General features: G+C 33.8%; 1 protein-coding gene across 1 annotated transcript in view; it reads left to right on the plus strand.

The window, feature by feature from the left end:
* Positions 1–8,864, plus strand: part of LOC106460090 (exostosin-1-like) — a 71,759-nt gene extending 62,895 nt beyond the window's left edge. The window contains exons 6-8 of the mRNA XM_022386708.1: positions 707–796; positions 1,299–1,459; positions 5,345–8,864. Coding sequence (XP_022242416.1) covers positions 707–796; positions 1,299–1,459; positions 5,345–5,714 — 621 coding nt within the window. The 3' untranslated portion in view covers positions 5,715–8,864. The remainder of the gene's footprint in view (positions 1–706; positions 797–1,298; positions 1,460–5,344) is intronic.
* Positions 8,865–15,659: the final 6,795 nt, after the last annotated feature.

Consider the following 15,659-nt stretch of genomic DNA (forward strand, 5'->3'; position numbering starts at 1 on the left):
GTCACATTATAACGCCCCCACGGCTGAAAGGGCGAGCATGTTTGGTGTGACGGGGACTCGAACCCGCGACCCTCAGATTGGGAGTCGAGTGCCTTAACCACCTGGTCATGCCGGGCCGTGCGTAAAGGAGGTCAAGTGGTATGAGAAAAGCCCTCAGTGACTTAGCGTTAAGCTTACACGCTAAAAATTGGATTTTGATACCGGTAGTGGGCACAGCGTAGATAGCCCATTATGAATAGAGCCAACTTCTAAAATAATGTAAAAGTTAGGACGTAAGGTTCTGAATTCCAATCAAAAGATCTAAAATTAAAAAAATAGTGTTCATATATTTTCACCGTATCATAAGTAATTTAAGATAAGTACAACATATGATGGTTGTTATAACTACAATAATTATTTTGTTCTTGACTTTTTCTTATGTCGTGTAGCACAGGTAACAGAGTTATTTGTATACTGATCTTTGAAAAATAAGTTTTGTGGTTATATTTCAAACAAAACAAGACAGCCATTGAATATATTTACCACTTTTAATGTTACTCTAGCCTTCTTCCAACATCCTTTCAAGACTACTGAAACAGTGTTTCTACACAAATATGCGAGCGTAATCTATGAAATATAACACAATTTATTGAGTTAAAGAGCTAATTGAAGAGTCGGGCGTAAGGTTTTTATATGCTTTTGTTTGATTTTTTTTTTTTACATGTAGACAATCAGTTCTCGCTTTCACCCACACCCTCTTGTTCAAACTGATGCTGTACTGAATCTGGATGAAGACGCTGTTCTCACTACAGAAGAGGTAGTCTTGTTTTCGTTTACAGTTTTCTACTTACAGTGTAGTGTGATAATAAGATTTAACAACAAAACTGTTCTTGGTTGATTTATCAATTGTTTGAGCCTCCCAATGGCACAACGGTAAGTCTGAAGGCTTATAACTAAAAACCGGGTTTCGATACCCGTGGTGAACACAGCACAGTAGCCCATTGTGGTACTTTGTGCTGAACTTTCAATCAATCTACATATAATTTCCGTCAAACATAATTCTAACATGATTAATCCTTATTTTTCAACTCGACTGCTCAGGAAGAGTTTGAATGTGTTTGTTATTTTTTAAATCATTATCGTTACAAACAAGAAAATATAATCATTAGACACTGTACTTCAACTTAAGTCAAATTTCCTCATGCTATTATAGTACAAGGAGTTATTTCAGATTTGCAATGTGTCGTTTGAGATTCATATTAATTAGTAACCAACTGAAGATGATTCAAAATAATATCACTTATTAAATATCTCTGCAGGTGGACTTTGCTTTTAAAGTGTGGCAGTCATATCCAGAAAGGATTGTTGGATACCCTGCTCGATCACATTACTGGGAAGACAGTAAATCCTGTTGGGGATATACTAGTAAGTGGACCAATGAATATTCGATGATCCTTACAGGGGCTGCTTTCTACCACAGGTAAGAACACATGTTAAATTGAAACTGCTGTCATATTTCAAGTGCGATTTATTGAAACTAAGGTTCCATACTGAAAATGCCAGCTGACCACAAAACAACTGCCGTAAACTGCTAGTTAGTTCAGTTGTATTTTGGCCACTGATTTGTTCTTGTTTGTTGGAACCTAGTGGTTGATGCACTGGTTCTGAATGGAACCCGATAGCGTACTGATTCTTGCGGGACTTCAATGAAGTGCTGGCTTCTAATGAATTTACTCGCATATTGGATTTTACGAGAATTCAATAGTGTGCCGTTTCTTATGGAATCCATGGTTCGTAGGCTCGTAATGCATGCTGGCTTTTTCACTTGAATTTACTAGTGTACTGTTTTTTATTGGAACCTACTGGTATATGTTTTTTTGCTGGTATATATGTTAATATTAATTAAATCTGATGATACTCTAGTTATTAATAGTTCCTACTGGTTTACTGGTTTTTACGGAAATTCATTAATTTACCGATTCTCACTGGAATCCATCAGTTCGTACTGATGTACTGTTCTTATTGCAACCCACCAGTTCGTAATTGAATCTACTGATGTACTGTTCTTACTGGAATCCACCAGTTCGTAATTAAACCTACTGATGTACTGTTCTTATTGGAATCTATTAATATATTTGCTCGAAATTTAACCTACTGATCTACTGTTCTTATTGGAATCTACTGGAACTCAATTGTTTACTGGTTTTTACTGACATCTACTCCCAAACTACTTTTAATGAAACCACTGTTGAAACGGTTTTTAAGGAAACTTTTGTAAACTGGTAATTAGCTGGAATTATTGAGTTTATCTTATAAATATTGTAAAAAACAACAACATTGATTCTGCATATCCATTGTTATAAGCAAACAACTCCCCAGTTAATAATAATAAATCGTTTTATCTGTTAAATTTTGTTGGTTACCATTAAGATCTAATCCTTCGTTCGTAGTGACATTAAGACACTGGTTATGGAAACGAACAAATATATTTTTCATTGATGTATTAACTGTAAGTATAATTGACACTACCTTAAGATATTGTAGCAACTAACTCAAATGTCGTAGATAAAAACCCTATATGAAAGGTTAATGTAAACAAAGATTCATCTTTACACTGCTGAGTGATTAAAAAGAGTGCCATTATTACACAATTTGCGCAAGATTATTTTACACTTTACCACGATGTGTAATCTTTCTGGTTCTTAACAATGGAAAATTTAATTTCTTCTGCCTTTAAATTTTCATTAAAGTTGCTTAGTATATGGGAAACTTTATACTAAACTCGTAAATTAGTTGTAAATATATTTTTAATTCATGGTATCTTACTGAACTTTTTGAATCGTTTGAATACAAAATAATAAAATAATTGATCGAACATATCTATAGCCATATATGTTGCTTTCAGATAGGCAGTTTTCGTAGGTGTTATCTTTTTAATTCAATGCTCAGTGAATTCGTTTAAGTTCGGTTACTGTTACTGTAACATAATCATATCTTGATGTAAATATAAGGATATTTATTCTTTCAAAAATTCAAATTAATGTCACACTGTCTCAGTGTTATGAGATCTCTACCAAACTATTACTTTTATACAGTGTAAAATATTTATATCTCGGTGTTTTGTTTGATCAATCTCTTAAAACATCCAAGCAGTGTGATGACGCTAGTGGTAGGGTAAATAGGAGTTGGGACTGTAACTACAGAAATACTGAATATAAATCTAAATAGGTTATTATTTCATTATATAAGTCATGGTGAGGTCTCACTTGGAGTGCTATGTTCAGTCTTGGGCTCCTTATACATTCAGTTGTTGGAAAGGGTTTAGAGGAGGGTTATTAGGGTGATATCTGGAATGGAAATCTTGTCATACGAGGACAAGTTGAGATGTTTAATATTGTTTTATCTTGAAAAAGCTAGATGGGATTTGAGTGAAGTGTCCAGGATTATAAGGGAATTGATGATATCGATGCATCATTTTCTTCGTATTTAATGACGAGAACTGTAGGGCAAAGGGACACAAATATAAACTTTGGCAGGGTAGGATTCATCTTCAGTTTAGGCAGTTTTACTTTTTAATGGGGCGGTTAGTTTTTAGAATTGGTTTCCTTTAGGTGTAATGAAAGCAGAAAATTTAAGGAAGCTTAAGGAAATGCTCGATAGATATTTAAATGATTAGGGGTACATTTATTTGAGGTGTTTTATGTTCTTTCGATTAGACAGTCTCTTTTCCCCCCGTAAATGTTATCTATCTTATACAAAAAGGCATTGTGTGTCACGTCACGTCACGCTTGATTTCTCTAAATAGGAGTTATAAAAGCCAAAATGCATTTATCTGGATAGAATATTTCGATTATTGTCTGCCCATTACAATTTTAGTGACGGGGGGTGCAAGGGGCCTTGAGAGGAAGTGTTGCCGTGAAACCTGATAAGTGTTGGTATAATAGGTCTATAGTAACGATGTAGTGTGGGATCACCTAGGCTAAAGCCAAGTGCATAAAATTTATCATGAAAGTAAAAATATCGATTCAATTCTAAATTTAAATAGTTTCTGAATTAAGCTATTTTCTGTTATATCACCAACGTTTTTAGTATAAAAAAAAAACCTCTTTAATCAAAGGAGACTCTAAATTAAGAAATCAACATATAATTTTTCTGAATTAAGCTATTTTCTGTGATATCACCAACGTTTTTAGTAAAACAAAATCCTCTTTAATCAAAGGAGACTCTAAATTAAGAAATCAACATATAATTTTTCCAGTTTTATTGTCTCTACATTTCATTTTATACTTTCAGTACATAAACTAACAACAGTATTAGGTTATACTTTTGTTGATAAGCGACATGGCATAAAAGCCACTGTTGGAACGCAATGTTATCAAAACGCATTGGCTTTTCTATATATTATAAGTTGTTAACCTAACTGATTCTTACCAATAATTATTCTATGAATACGCCAAGAATTCATTTCATGCATAATCTTAATTTTGATTGGCTCACAAAGGAATTTATTGATGTTTGACTGCCTCAACTATACTTTTCTGCCCCTTTGTTGGTCAAGCTTGATTTCGCAAAAGTTATTTATTTCAGTTAGCTATGAAATGTGAGGTTAGGGTATACTATAGGGTGGTCGTGGTAGTAATTGCCCCTCATTTTTGACAGGCTATACGCTAGTGTTATTCTACAAACACTACTTAGTCAAATAAACACGTAAAAATAAAATTGTATATCAATTTTTGTTGTAATTAAAAACTCTATTTCATATTTTTTCATAAACCCTTTCCTAAGCCTGCCCTCCAGTGGCACAGCGGTATGTCTGCGGTCTTACAACGCTAGAATCTGGGTTTCGATATCCGTGGTGGGCACAGCACAGATAGTCCATTGTGTAGCTTTGTGCTTAATTGCAAACAAACAAATCCAAAGCCTGAGTTTATCAATTAACGCGGCAGAAGCAGATTTTGATAAAACAATAGCTCTTTGTTTATAGAAGAAGACCAACAACAACGGTGAATTATAAAATTCTGATGTAGTTTTTATCAGTTGATAAACATCATATTTGGAGATACAACGTACTAAGTGTGTTAATAAGTTCACCCATGCAGTCCTTCATTCTCTCTCTTGTATATTATCTTCTAAATAATAACAATGAAGTAAACATCTTTTTAAGACACCCTGATCTATCTGCTGGTCCTATATTTGACAATTTTTTATAGCTCTAGCTCTACAATAATTTTGTTTACCAATGCACAATTTCTGAAGTTATATTAAATGCAATCAGTTTCCTTTTTGTTGTTTTTTTACAGACTGAAGAAAATGTAAAATCGAAAACAAAATTTATAGACAATAATCTGGCATCGTTTATTTTCAGGTACTACAACTACTTGTACACTTTCTATCTACACAACCTATTGCACAAAACTGTGGACCAATCGCAGAATTGTGAGGATATTCTGATGAACTTTCTAGTCAGTCATGTAACCAACTTACCACCAATCAAAGTGACCCAACGAAAGCAATACAAGGAAACCATAGCAACAGATGGCAAAACGTACCCAACTCCTTGGAACGACCCTGACCATTTTGTCCAAAGACAGATCTGCATGAACACCTTTGTTGACACATTTGCATACATGCCTTTAGTGAGATCAAGTCTTCGCCTCGATCCTGTACTCTTTAAAGATCCTGTGTCTAATTTACGTAAGCGGTACCGGAAACTGGAGCAGGAAGGCTGGAAATGAGAGTTAAGAACGTTTTTAAGTGCCATTACAGTGTTTGTAAAAAAACAACAAAAACAAACAACGGCGTTGACCAAGATCTGATTCTGTTAATAAAAATAAAAGAAAGGAGCTCTTTGGTTGGTCAATCTAATGTTCAGAAAAACAGCAATAATAAAAACCTGATTTTTATGCTGTATTGATTATAGCTCCTCAGTCTGACTATTGAACTTGTAGACAAGGTCAGCTGTCAATCATGTGCCACCTAATAGTTTGACCACACCTATCTTGATTCTTCAGAATATTCACATGTTAAAATGTAAATAAACAACAATATACATATAATACTACACCTAAGTTAGAATAGTTCCTTCGCTCGCCGTGCTTTTTGTCTTATCAATAACTCAGTCGCATGTTGACCTGTGATCATTCAGTACGAAAGAAAGCTATGCTCCATATGAAATATATTATTCATCAAGAAACACTACAAGATAAAAAAGAGCACTATTTATACAGAAAAAAGATAGTTATCCGTTCTGATAGTAAAAACATTTGGTTTCCATGGCAACGTGCAGAAACTTTCGTGGAATCTCAGACTCACGATACGCTTCTTCTTGAAGGTTATTTTTCAGTCTTGGTGAGAGAGTCTAGTTGACATCTGGTATCAGCTACAGCCTCGTGAAACGGAGTGAGAACTGGTAAAAATCCTATAGCTTATGGAACACAAAATAGTACACTTTGTTAGAAAAACAAATCAAAACGCTAGCATTAACTTATCACAAACTAATTAATAAAAGTATTAATGTAACTTAATAAAATTTTGCTTTATTATCAATGTGATATAGGAAATATGAATTTTCCAAGTGTATTTCCGTATGCTTATGCAGATAGTGAAAATTTCTGCATATAATTTAAAATGACGATACATCTTAATAATTGGGCATGTAATTTCATCTGTTTACATATCTCGTGAAAACATAGCTATTTAATATTTTCAATATATTTAAGAAATATAAGTGTACTTTGCAGATCAGTCAAACATTTCCATATTTGAGACTAATAAAAGATTTATTAGAACAACAACATTTTAATTTTTTTTATGTGAAACGCTTTTAAAATAATAATTGACTTCAGTTTTCTAGAGATCTAATGCAAGTTCACCACTGTGTAACACGACAAGACTGCATATTTTGAGAACTAGAAACCTAAAACTTTATGTTCTGCTATTCCATGTTATAAAGTTGACATCCTCTTTTAAAGTAGAAGATTTGTATTTAATGTGTTTCTTGCTCTTAAGATAATTTACTAAACAACAAGAATTTAAAGGTGAAAAGCCCCCCAGTGGCTTAGCGGTATGTCTGCGGACTTACTACGCTAGAATCCGGGTTTCGATACCCGTGGTGGGCATAGCACACATAGCCCATTGTGTAGCTTTGTGCTTAATTACAAACAAACAAAAACAAACAATTTAAAGGTGAAAAAATGTTATCGGTTATCTCTTCAAGTGTGGTCGAAACCAAATAATACAAAATTGTAAACAGTTTAGCTTATTTAGTAATAATTCTTATATTTTGTACTGTCAGTTTCGGTTTATGTTTTAGTGAACGCTCCTGTAGAAGCTGTAAAGCGAAACGTTGAGTGTCTAATTAAATAAAAGCAACAATTTGGTGTTAAAAGTGGCGTTTATTTCTATTATTGATAATAAGAAAATTGCCCCTTTTAATTAAAGAACCAGTTATTACATTTATTGTCTCGAGCTGAAACTTATAATATAATCACTTGCAAAACGACAGAGGCCTGAAAAAAAAAACATATTTCGTATCGCATACTGTCTTTTCAAATGATTACATCTTATACTGTAAAATTAAAATAACAACAACAACCTCGATTAAGAAAGTGTTAATTACTAGAATACAACATGCAGCTTAACATATATCAACATGGTGTATTCTGTAAATATGACTATAAGGAATATTTTATTTATTGACTTTGAACGATGTTTTTCACGTACATAATTTTGATTCTTTGTATTCACTAGTGAAAAACAGCGCATTTATAATGGGTATGTATAAAAAGTAGAAAGTTTATTTATTACGACCAATAATCTGATTAAAACTGTATGATTAGAAAGTTGAGTACGTTATATTAAAACAATTGTTGGAGCCTCAAAACGTCGTTGCAGTCCATTTCGCCACTTTCGATCATGCTCTATATAAAAACTGCTCATCTTGAAAACAGCCCTGCAGCGTATTTTCCATAGTAAAAGGCTCGGTCGTAGGGCTGTCTTTTTAGAAGTACACTCCTCTCTGCAAGCATTCCATAATCCTTCTAGCGTGAGACGGTGTTTATACAGCAACCGTTTCAATCGAATGGAAGAGCACAAATGGCCGTTTCTTCTTTCTCCAACTGCTTGGTATGTGACAGTTTAATGGAAGGTTATGACTAAAACATTTATTTTGGTGAGCCCGTAATCTGTTGTTGTTGTTTTTTCAGACAGAGATACTGTTGGGTACTGTTGCTTGGAGCACGTGGGTAGCTTTTGCCATTAACTTTTCTGTTCATGGATTCTCACTTGTTACAAGATAACGCATTTTGCTTACAATGGCTGGGATATGACTTGTTGCACACACTTCCCAAAAGCATCACACTACCTTCGTAATGCCAAGCAATGTGATAATATAGTTCTGATTCGTTCCGTTCCACCGCGACTTTATACCGGCTGTGATTGTCGTGTGACTTGCTGATTTGCATATTGAAATTTGTTTTAATACAACTTACTCAACTCTCATTATAATGCTATTTCATAAAATTGCATGCATGCGATTAAAGAACTAAAAACTCAGCTGTCATATTAGTTTCAAATTAATGGTATTGTATTTGAATTGATAAAATGTTTTGGATTGGATTATTTTTAAAGTTCAGTTTGAACATTCTCAGTTCCTGTTGTTTTTAAGATTCAACCTATGTTTAATGCCTTTAGTCTACAGCATTTCTATCTGAAGACTACTATCATTATTATAATAGCGTTGAACTGTTGGTTAAAATTGAAAGGAGACTTAAATTAGAAACTCTAATTGCAATTTCATTTTATGCTGTTTTCTGAAATACATACGTTGACACAAATATCTGTTGAAAAAATACAATTTGTTTGCATTAAAAATCACAATTTGATCACTTGTTCATTGAAGTGTCTTTGATTTATTGAATAGAAATAAATTATGAATCTAAGTTTCAAATAGACAGCCTGTTGTAGAAACCTACAAATGTAGAGGACGACGTTTCGAAAGTCTTCCGCCTTTCGTCTTCTGGCAGTTGCTGTCTATTTGAAACTTAGATTAATTATGAATACTCTGCCTAAACAACCTAGCAAAGATTAGAAAAAAGTAATTTGTATTAATGCTTTTGTGAAAGTGCCCGATTTCCTTCCCGTCACTCATAAACTATTTTCTTCTAGCCTATTTAATCTATCAGGTTAATCCGCATTTGATGTATTAATATTTTAAATTATAAAGCGTTATGGTTTAAATGCGGATGTAACCCTTTAATACATCTTGTAAACGCATATTTTGTGGGGTGCCTTAATTAGGCTCCGGTTTCATTGCAATAATTCAAAACTCTAGGACAATACAATTATTCAACTCTTTTGGAAGGTGAAGTCAATGACAAATTAACTAAAAAAGGGGTTATTTGAGGCTTAATTTTAAAACCCTCTGTATCGGATTTCGTCCAAAGACAACGTAAGGACCTCAACAACTTGTTTCTTTTATATCTAAATAGGTGAAAAAAATACTTTTCTGATAACTGTTTTTGTGTATACAGCTTCTAAATAACCACTATTTCCGATGAATACGATTTTGTTTAAAACAACAACAACCGTATTTACGACAAATGTCCGCCGCTTAACGATATAGACACCAAATCATTATGTATATTTTATAGGTTTTGTTATTAAACATTTAATGTTGAATATGCCATGACGGTTGAAGCAGATAAGTTGAATGAATTAATATACATTTTTTATCTATTCCTTATTTAGAAATGAACAGCGCTCTACCATAAAAAATGGTAATTTGTATGCTACTTAAAAAAGGATGTTTAAAAAAAACTATTCTCTAATTAGTTAAACTGCTTAGTTCTATTCATAGTTGGCTAGGATCTTGGAAAAAAAATCCATTTAGAACAACAGATTTAGATCGGATATGTTTCAGTTTATGACATTAGAAAAATAGTCACATGTATAAGAAAAAGTCTGATTTCAATTAGTTCGAACGTTGCTGTTGATATTGAGTGAACTTATTAAAAATAAATACCGTTATCAAAAGATAACACTAATGTTGCTTCACGAGATTCGTTAGAGTCATGACAATAGTTTATAAACTTCAGTATTTTGTTGAAGTATCTGTTAGAGAATGAATGAGACGCTTTTTTTTACATAATTCTTTGTGCCATTGTTGTGAGGTATTTCTGCCGAAAAACCAAATTCAGAGACAAGACAAATCTCAGCATCTGAGAGGTTGATTAAAGCTACAGGTAACAGCGGATCTGAGTTATTGGTTGTATTATGCATCTTGGCTTGAGAGATACTAAATTCAAAATTACCACGTCAACATATATCGGATAATATTATTTCAGAAGCCCCCCAGTGGCACAGCGGTATGTCTGCGGACTTACAACGCTAGAAACCCGGTTTCGATGCCCGTGGTGGGCAGAGCACAGATAACCCTTGTGTAGTTTTGTGTATAATTAAAAACAGACAAACAAACAAAACATTATTTCAGAAAGTTTATTTGTATAAACAAGATAATTATACATTGATATTTGTATCTTTGTCTTTAAGAAAATTAAATGTTAAACTATGCATAGCAATAATATTTGCATACTTCCTGCTTCAAAACCTATCTATATTATATTTTGTCTCGTGATACATTTTTCTTCCATGAATTTGGTGCTTAAACCATTCATGACATTTGAAGAATTTATAGTTACAAAGTTTCATATAGTCCCCCAGTGAAACGACGATAATTCTACGGACTTAAAACGTTAAACTTTTGGGTTCGAACCCCCGCGGTGGACACAGCAGAGAGCCTAATTTGGTTTTGCTGTAGAAAAACAACAACAAAAGTTTCATAAACTTTCCACACCCTCTCCCTGTGGCTCGGCGGTAAGTCTGTGGGCTTATAACGCCAAAAATCGGGCTATCTGTGCTTAACTACAAACAAACAACTTTTCAAAAATAACAATTAGCCCACCCTCATTGGTAAGTAGCGTTTGTCTTACCCCCTCGTGTTAATGATTTTAGTGTTCTAGGCTGTAACATTAATAACTAAGAACATTTCTCATTTATGTGAACCTTTTCACATAGATAAGTTAAACACTTAATTATGCTTAATAAAACAAATAAGGTGAAAAATCGTCAATGTGAAATAAGTTGATTAACAAATACGAAAACAACGTTTCAGGCAACAGCCATTATCGGGTTTTTAGTGAGAAAAACTTTTCACAATCATAATTTGATTTTATACTAATTGAACCTTATTTGCAAGCAACGTCGTCACTTGACGACCGAAAATTGAAAACAAAATTTTCAAATTTTTTTCTTCCAACAATTTAAATCTGTTAGTAGCTTGTTTTATTTAGAAAATCTCAAAGGTTCTATGTCTTTTACTTTATAAAATAGTAGAAACACTTTTCGGAGCGTTTTGTAATGAAAGCAACGAAAAGTTTGATATTGTTGGCCGCTGCTCAGCTCTGAGTTTTTTGTTTTTTTTCAAATACAGACTTTTAGTTCACAGTTCCATCTTGAGATCCAATTACAACGACGGCTATTGGAGACTCCCTCTTGTTTAAAATGAAGGGGAGAAGATCTGTAAGATAAATACGTTAAACGTTGACGTACTATATGACTTTTTAAATTTAAAATGCCAGGATAGAAAATTTGAATTGCCCCCCCCCCCAGTGGCACAGCGGTATGTCTGCGGACTTACAACGCCAGAATCCGAGTTTCGATACCCGTGGTGGGCAGAGCACGGATAGCCCATTGTGTAGCTTTGTGCTTAATTACAAACATAAAAAAGAAACTTTTAAATTTCCCAATTCAACATACTAACCACAAACAATTTACGACCAGAAAGAAATATGTAAATGTACAATTACTAATTATAACTAAACACTAAAGAACCTCGTGTTTCTCGAGCAAAAAACTTCAACATCAATATATATTTTAAAGCCATGTGTCGGTCTATCACCCTAGATTTGTCCAAATTTCGTGAGTTACACGATTCAAGTTCCACTTTTTCTCCTATAATACTTCCTCTTTTGATTGCCCGTTCCCATCTTAGTTGAATTTAACCGCTAACATAAGCGTAAATAGTTCCTAAATTTCGGCACTTTTTTCTACTATATAAAAGCCTGTTAAGAAGAGAGATCCCAGGACCAGATCAGGCATGGCGTTACGTGTGTGACACCACATCATCCACATCATTATGACGTCAAGCTAGGTAGGATCCGAATAGGAAAGCCTAGAAAGCTCCTGTGAAAAATAAGTCAAAAATTAGCGCAAATCTATGCATGGGAATTATTACGAAAAAACCTATGTTAAACAGACTGAAGATACTTTTTCTCAGTAGAAGAACAGGTGTGTATGCAATCACGTGGTCATCGCATGTTTTAATCTTTTATCCAAAGGCACCAATATGTAGCATGTTTACACTCTTTAGGTAAAAGAGATATTGCTCATAATAGGCTTTGGTTTCCCAAAGCTAGAAAGCCATTTATTTTTCTTATGTTTGTTTACTGGCGGAAAAATTGCAAATGCACGTTGAAGGGTTCAAATTTGGAAGGCTTTTACGTCACTCTTGGCGGGATTTTATGCTAGTCAATTCATAACAGATTAGTTTTATATATAATTATTTGCGTCTACGATTAATGAATATATTATTGAAGCTAAACAAACCCAAATCCAGATCTTATGTTGTAGACGTAGGGAAATATCAACAGTTCGATTAATAAATAAGGTTTGTTTACACAGCAAAATGCATGACTGGTGGTTAGGACGCCCCATTCGAATCCCCGTCCCACCAAACATGCTCGCTCTTTCAGCCTTGGGGGCGTTATAATGTATCAGTCAATCCCACTATTCGTTGGTAAAAGAGTAGCCCAAGAGTTGGTTGTGCGTGGTGATGACTAGCTGCCTACCCTCTAGTTTTTCACCTGTTAAATTACAGACGACTAGCGCAGATAGCCCTCGTGTAGCTTTGCGCTAAATTCAAAACAAACCGAACCATCTACAAATTATCAATCCTATCTTTTCTATGCTTTACAATCTATCCTTGAATGCGGTAGCGTCGCATTTGTTATTTATGTATATACATATTGTTAACGGTTATCATTTCACGTACTTATTCATTGCATTTAGTGCCAAAAAGTCCACTAATGCGTCGAACTATGTTTTAAAAACATTGTGCGCCGTGGAAATTATTACATCAACCACAAATTTTATATTTCTAAAGGAAACAATATAATCAAGAGATTAGCTTAAATGTACTGTAATTATAGAAGCTATTATGTTACAGCAGACAGTATATTACCAGTTATAATTAAACTTCAATATCATTAGTGCAGACAGTAAGTCATTCAATTTAGTAAAATTTCTTTCTCACTCGTTCAGATTACAGACCATTGAGTCAAACAAGAGCGTTTCCATAACATGACAACAGTATGTTTTTAGTGCTGTGGCCATTCTCAAAAAGGGGCCTAGAAATTGGAGGTACCCCTCCTCATGGTAGAACAAAACCAACCATATTTTTAACGCATTGGTATGTTATCAGTATGGAATGGATGGTTGTGAAAAAATAACCCGTTTTCACATGTATTTATGTATGGATATTCATAGGTACCATAGGTAAAAAATTGTGCTGCGGAACGCCGCATCGAAAATCATGAAAATTCTAATACCTCTGTCAGTTTTTGTGATATCTTAAGAAAAGATGTACCAAAATGAAGCTTATATAAAGGCTTTCAATACTGTAATTTATGTTATTCGTATGATTAATCTGGCATTGTGATGAAATATGCCATTTCTGTAATGATTTTTTTTTTAATTTATACCCTAACACTATTTATAATATTTCATCGTTTAAGGTTCTTTTTGGCAGAACAAGGCACAACTATGTTTTTATGATGTATTAGTATCTCCTAAGTCCAAAAAAATAGTTGTGAAATAATTAACCTGTTTTGACATGTTATTACATATGGATATCTACAGGTATCCTTGTCAAACATTTCACCCAAAGATCTGCGTCCTAAATCACTAAATCTGCAATAACATCATCAGTTCTTGTGATATTTTAACAAAAGTTGTACTGATGTGAAGTCTAAAGTAGGGCCTTTGTTAGTTAACAATATTTAATTTGTGTTTCAGTGGAACGCTACTGAAGAAGCTGTAAAGCGAAACGTTGAGTGTCCAGGTAAAGAATAATAACACATTTGGTGTTATAAGGTCGTTTCTTTCTAGTATTAGAAGATAATTTCGTATAAGGAGTATAAAACAAGCAGTAAACTATCAAAATATGAAGGAAGTTCATTGTTAATAGTGCAGAGTTAACAATACTGGTGAAAAGTTCAGCGTACGTAGCTCGGAGAAGATATAACAATACCACAAAACTAATGGGGAATTTAATATAAACAGCCTAGAATACGCAGGAAACTACCGACAAGTTTCATTGTTCGTGGTTTCAGAAGAAAGAAAAGACTCCTAAAACTAGTAGAAAACTTTGTATAAGTAGTGCATAGAAGTAAGAAAACTATCAAAACCAATACAGAATCTACTGTCATTAGTGCAGATAAGAAATATAATAACATTAGAGGTAGAACTTTCAGTGCTAGTAGTGTGTAGAAAAAACACTATTCAGTGTTGTAGGCAATCTATTCGATCAATAAAAAATTGTATAGAACAAAACTGCTAAATAAATTGTGCAAAGAGTTTAAAACAACAAAAAGGTACAGACTCTTATACCACTACAAATCGCGTAAAACGTTTAAAACAATAAAAAGGTACCACCTATTATACCACTACAAATCGTGTAAAGAGTTTAATATAGCATAACGTTTTGGGGTAACATGAGATCTATTAGTACATCCCGGCTGTTCCATTTTCTAAAATAAACTAAAACTATTAACAAATAAATTTTTTAAAGTCTTAAAGCCAGCCCTTATGATTCATATACTTATCAATCTTTCTCTTAAACTCACTTAAATTTACTGCCTCCACAACATCCAAAGGCAACCCATTCCAAATGCCAACCACCCTGTTAGAAAAATGAAACTGTCTTAGCTGAAGTAGCTGAAGATGACTCTTACCCTGCCAAAGTATATATTTCTGTCCCCTAGTTCTACTATTCTCACTGATAAATATGAAAAAGATAAAGCATCTTTACAATGTCAAACACCTCAATCAGATCCCCCCTAACTTTTCATTTTTAAGAGAAAACAATTGAGAGATTTCAGCCTCTCATCGTATGACAACCTCTCCATCCCAGGCACCATTCTAGTAACCTTCTCTGAACCCTTTCCAACAATTCAATGTCTTTCCTAAGGTAAGAAGCCCAAGTCTGAACACTATATAACAAGTGTGGCCTAACCAGTGATCTGTACAATGAAATTATAACCTCTTTATACTTATATTCAATATTTCTGTAGATACAACCTAAAATCCTATTTACCCTACCACTAGCAACAGCACGGTGTTTGGATGGCTTTAGAGACTGACCGACTATTACACCAAGATCCCTTTCTTTCATGACACTGTTAAGGTTATTCCCATCCAATTTATAATTATGATAACCCACATGCATTATCTTGCATTTATTATAATCAAAACCCATCTGTCATTTATTTGCTCAACTCACTAAATGATGTAAATCCTTTTGTAAATTAGCAGAATCCTTTTCACAGCTAGTAAAACCCAAGACC

Source organism: Limulus polyphemus, unplaced genomic scaffold, assembly GCF_000517525.1.
Source record: "Limulus polyphemus unplaced genomic scaffold, Limulus_polyphemus-2.1.2 Scaffold706, whole genome shotgun sequence".
NCBI classification, from domain to species: Eukaryota; Metazoa; Arthropoda; class Merostomata; order Xiphosura; family Limulidae; genus Limulus; species Limulus polyphemus.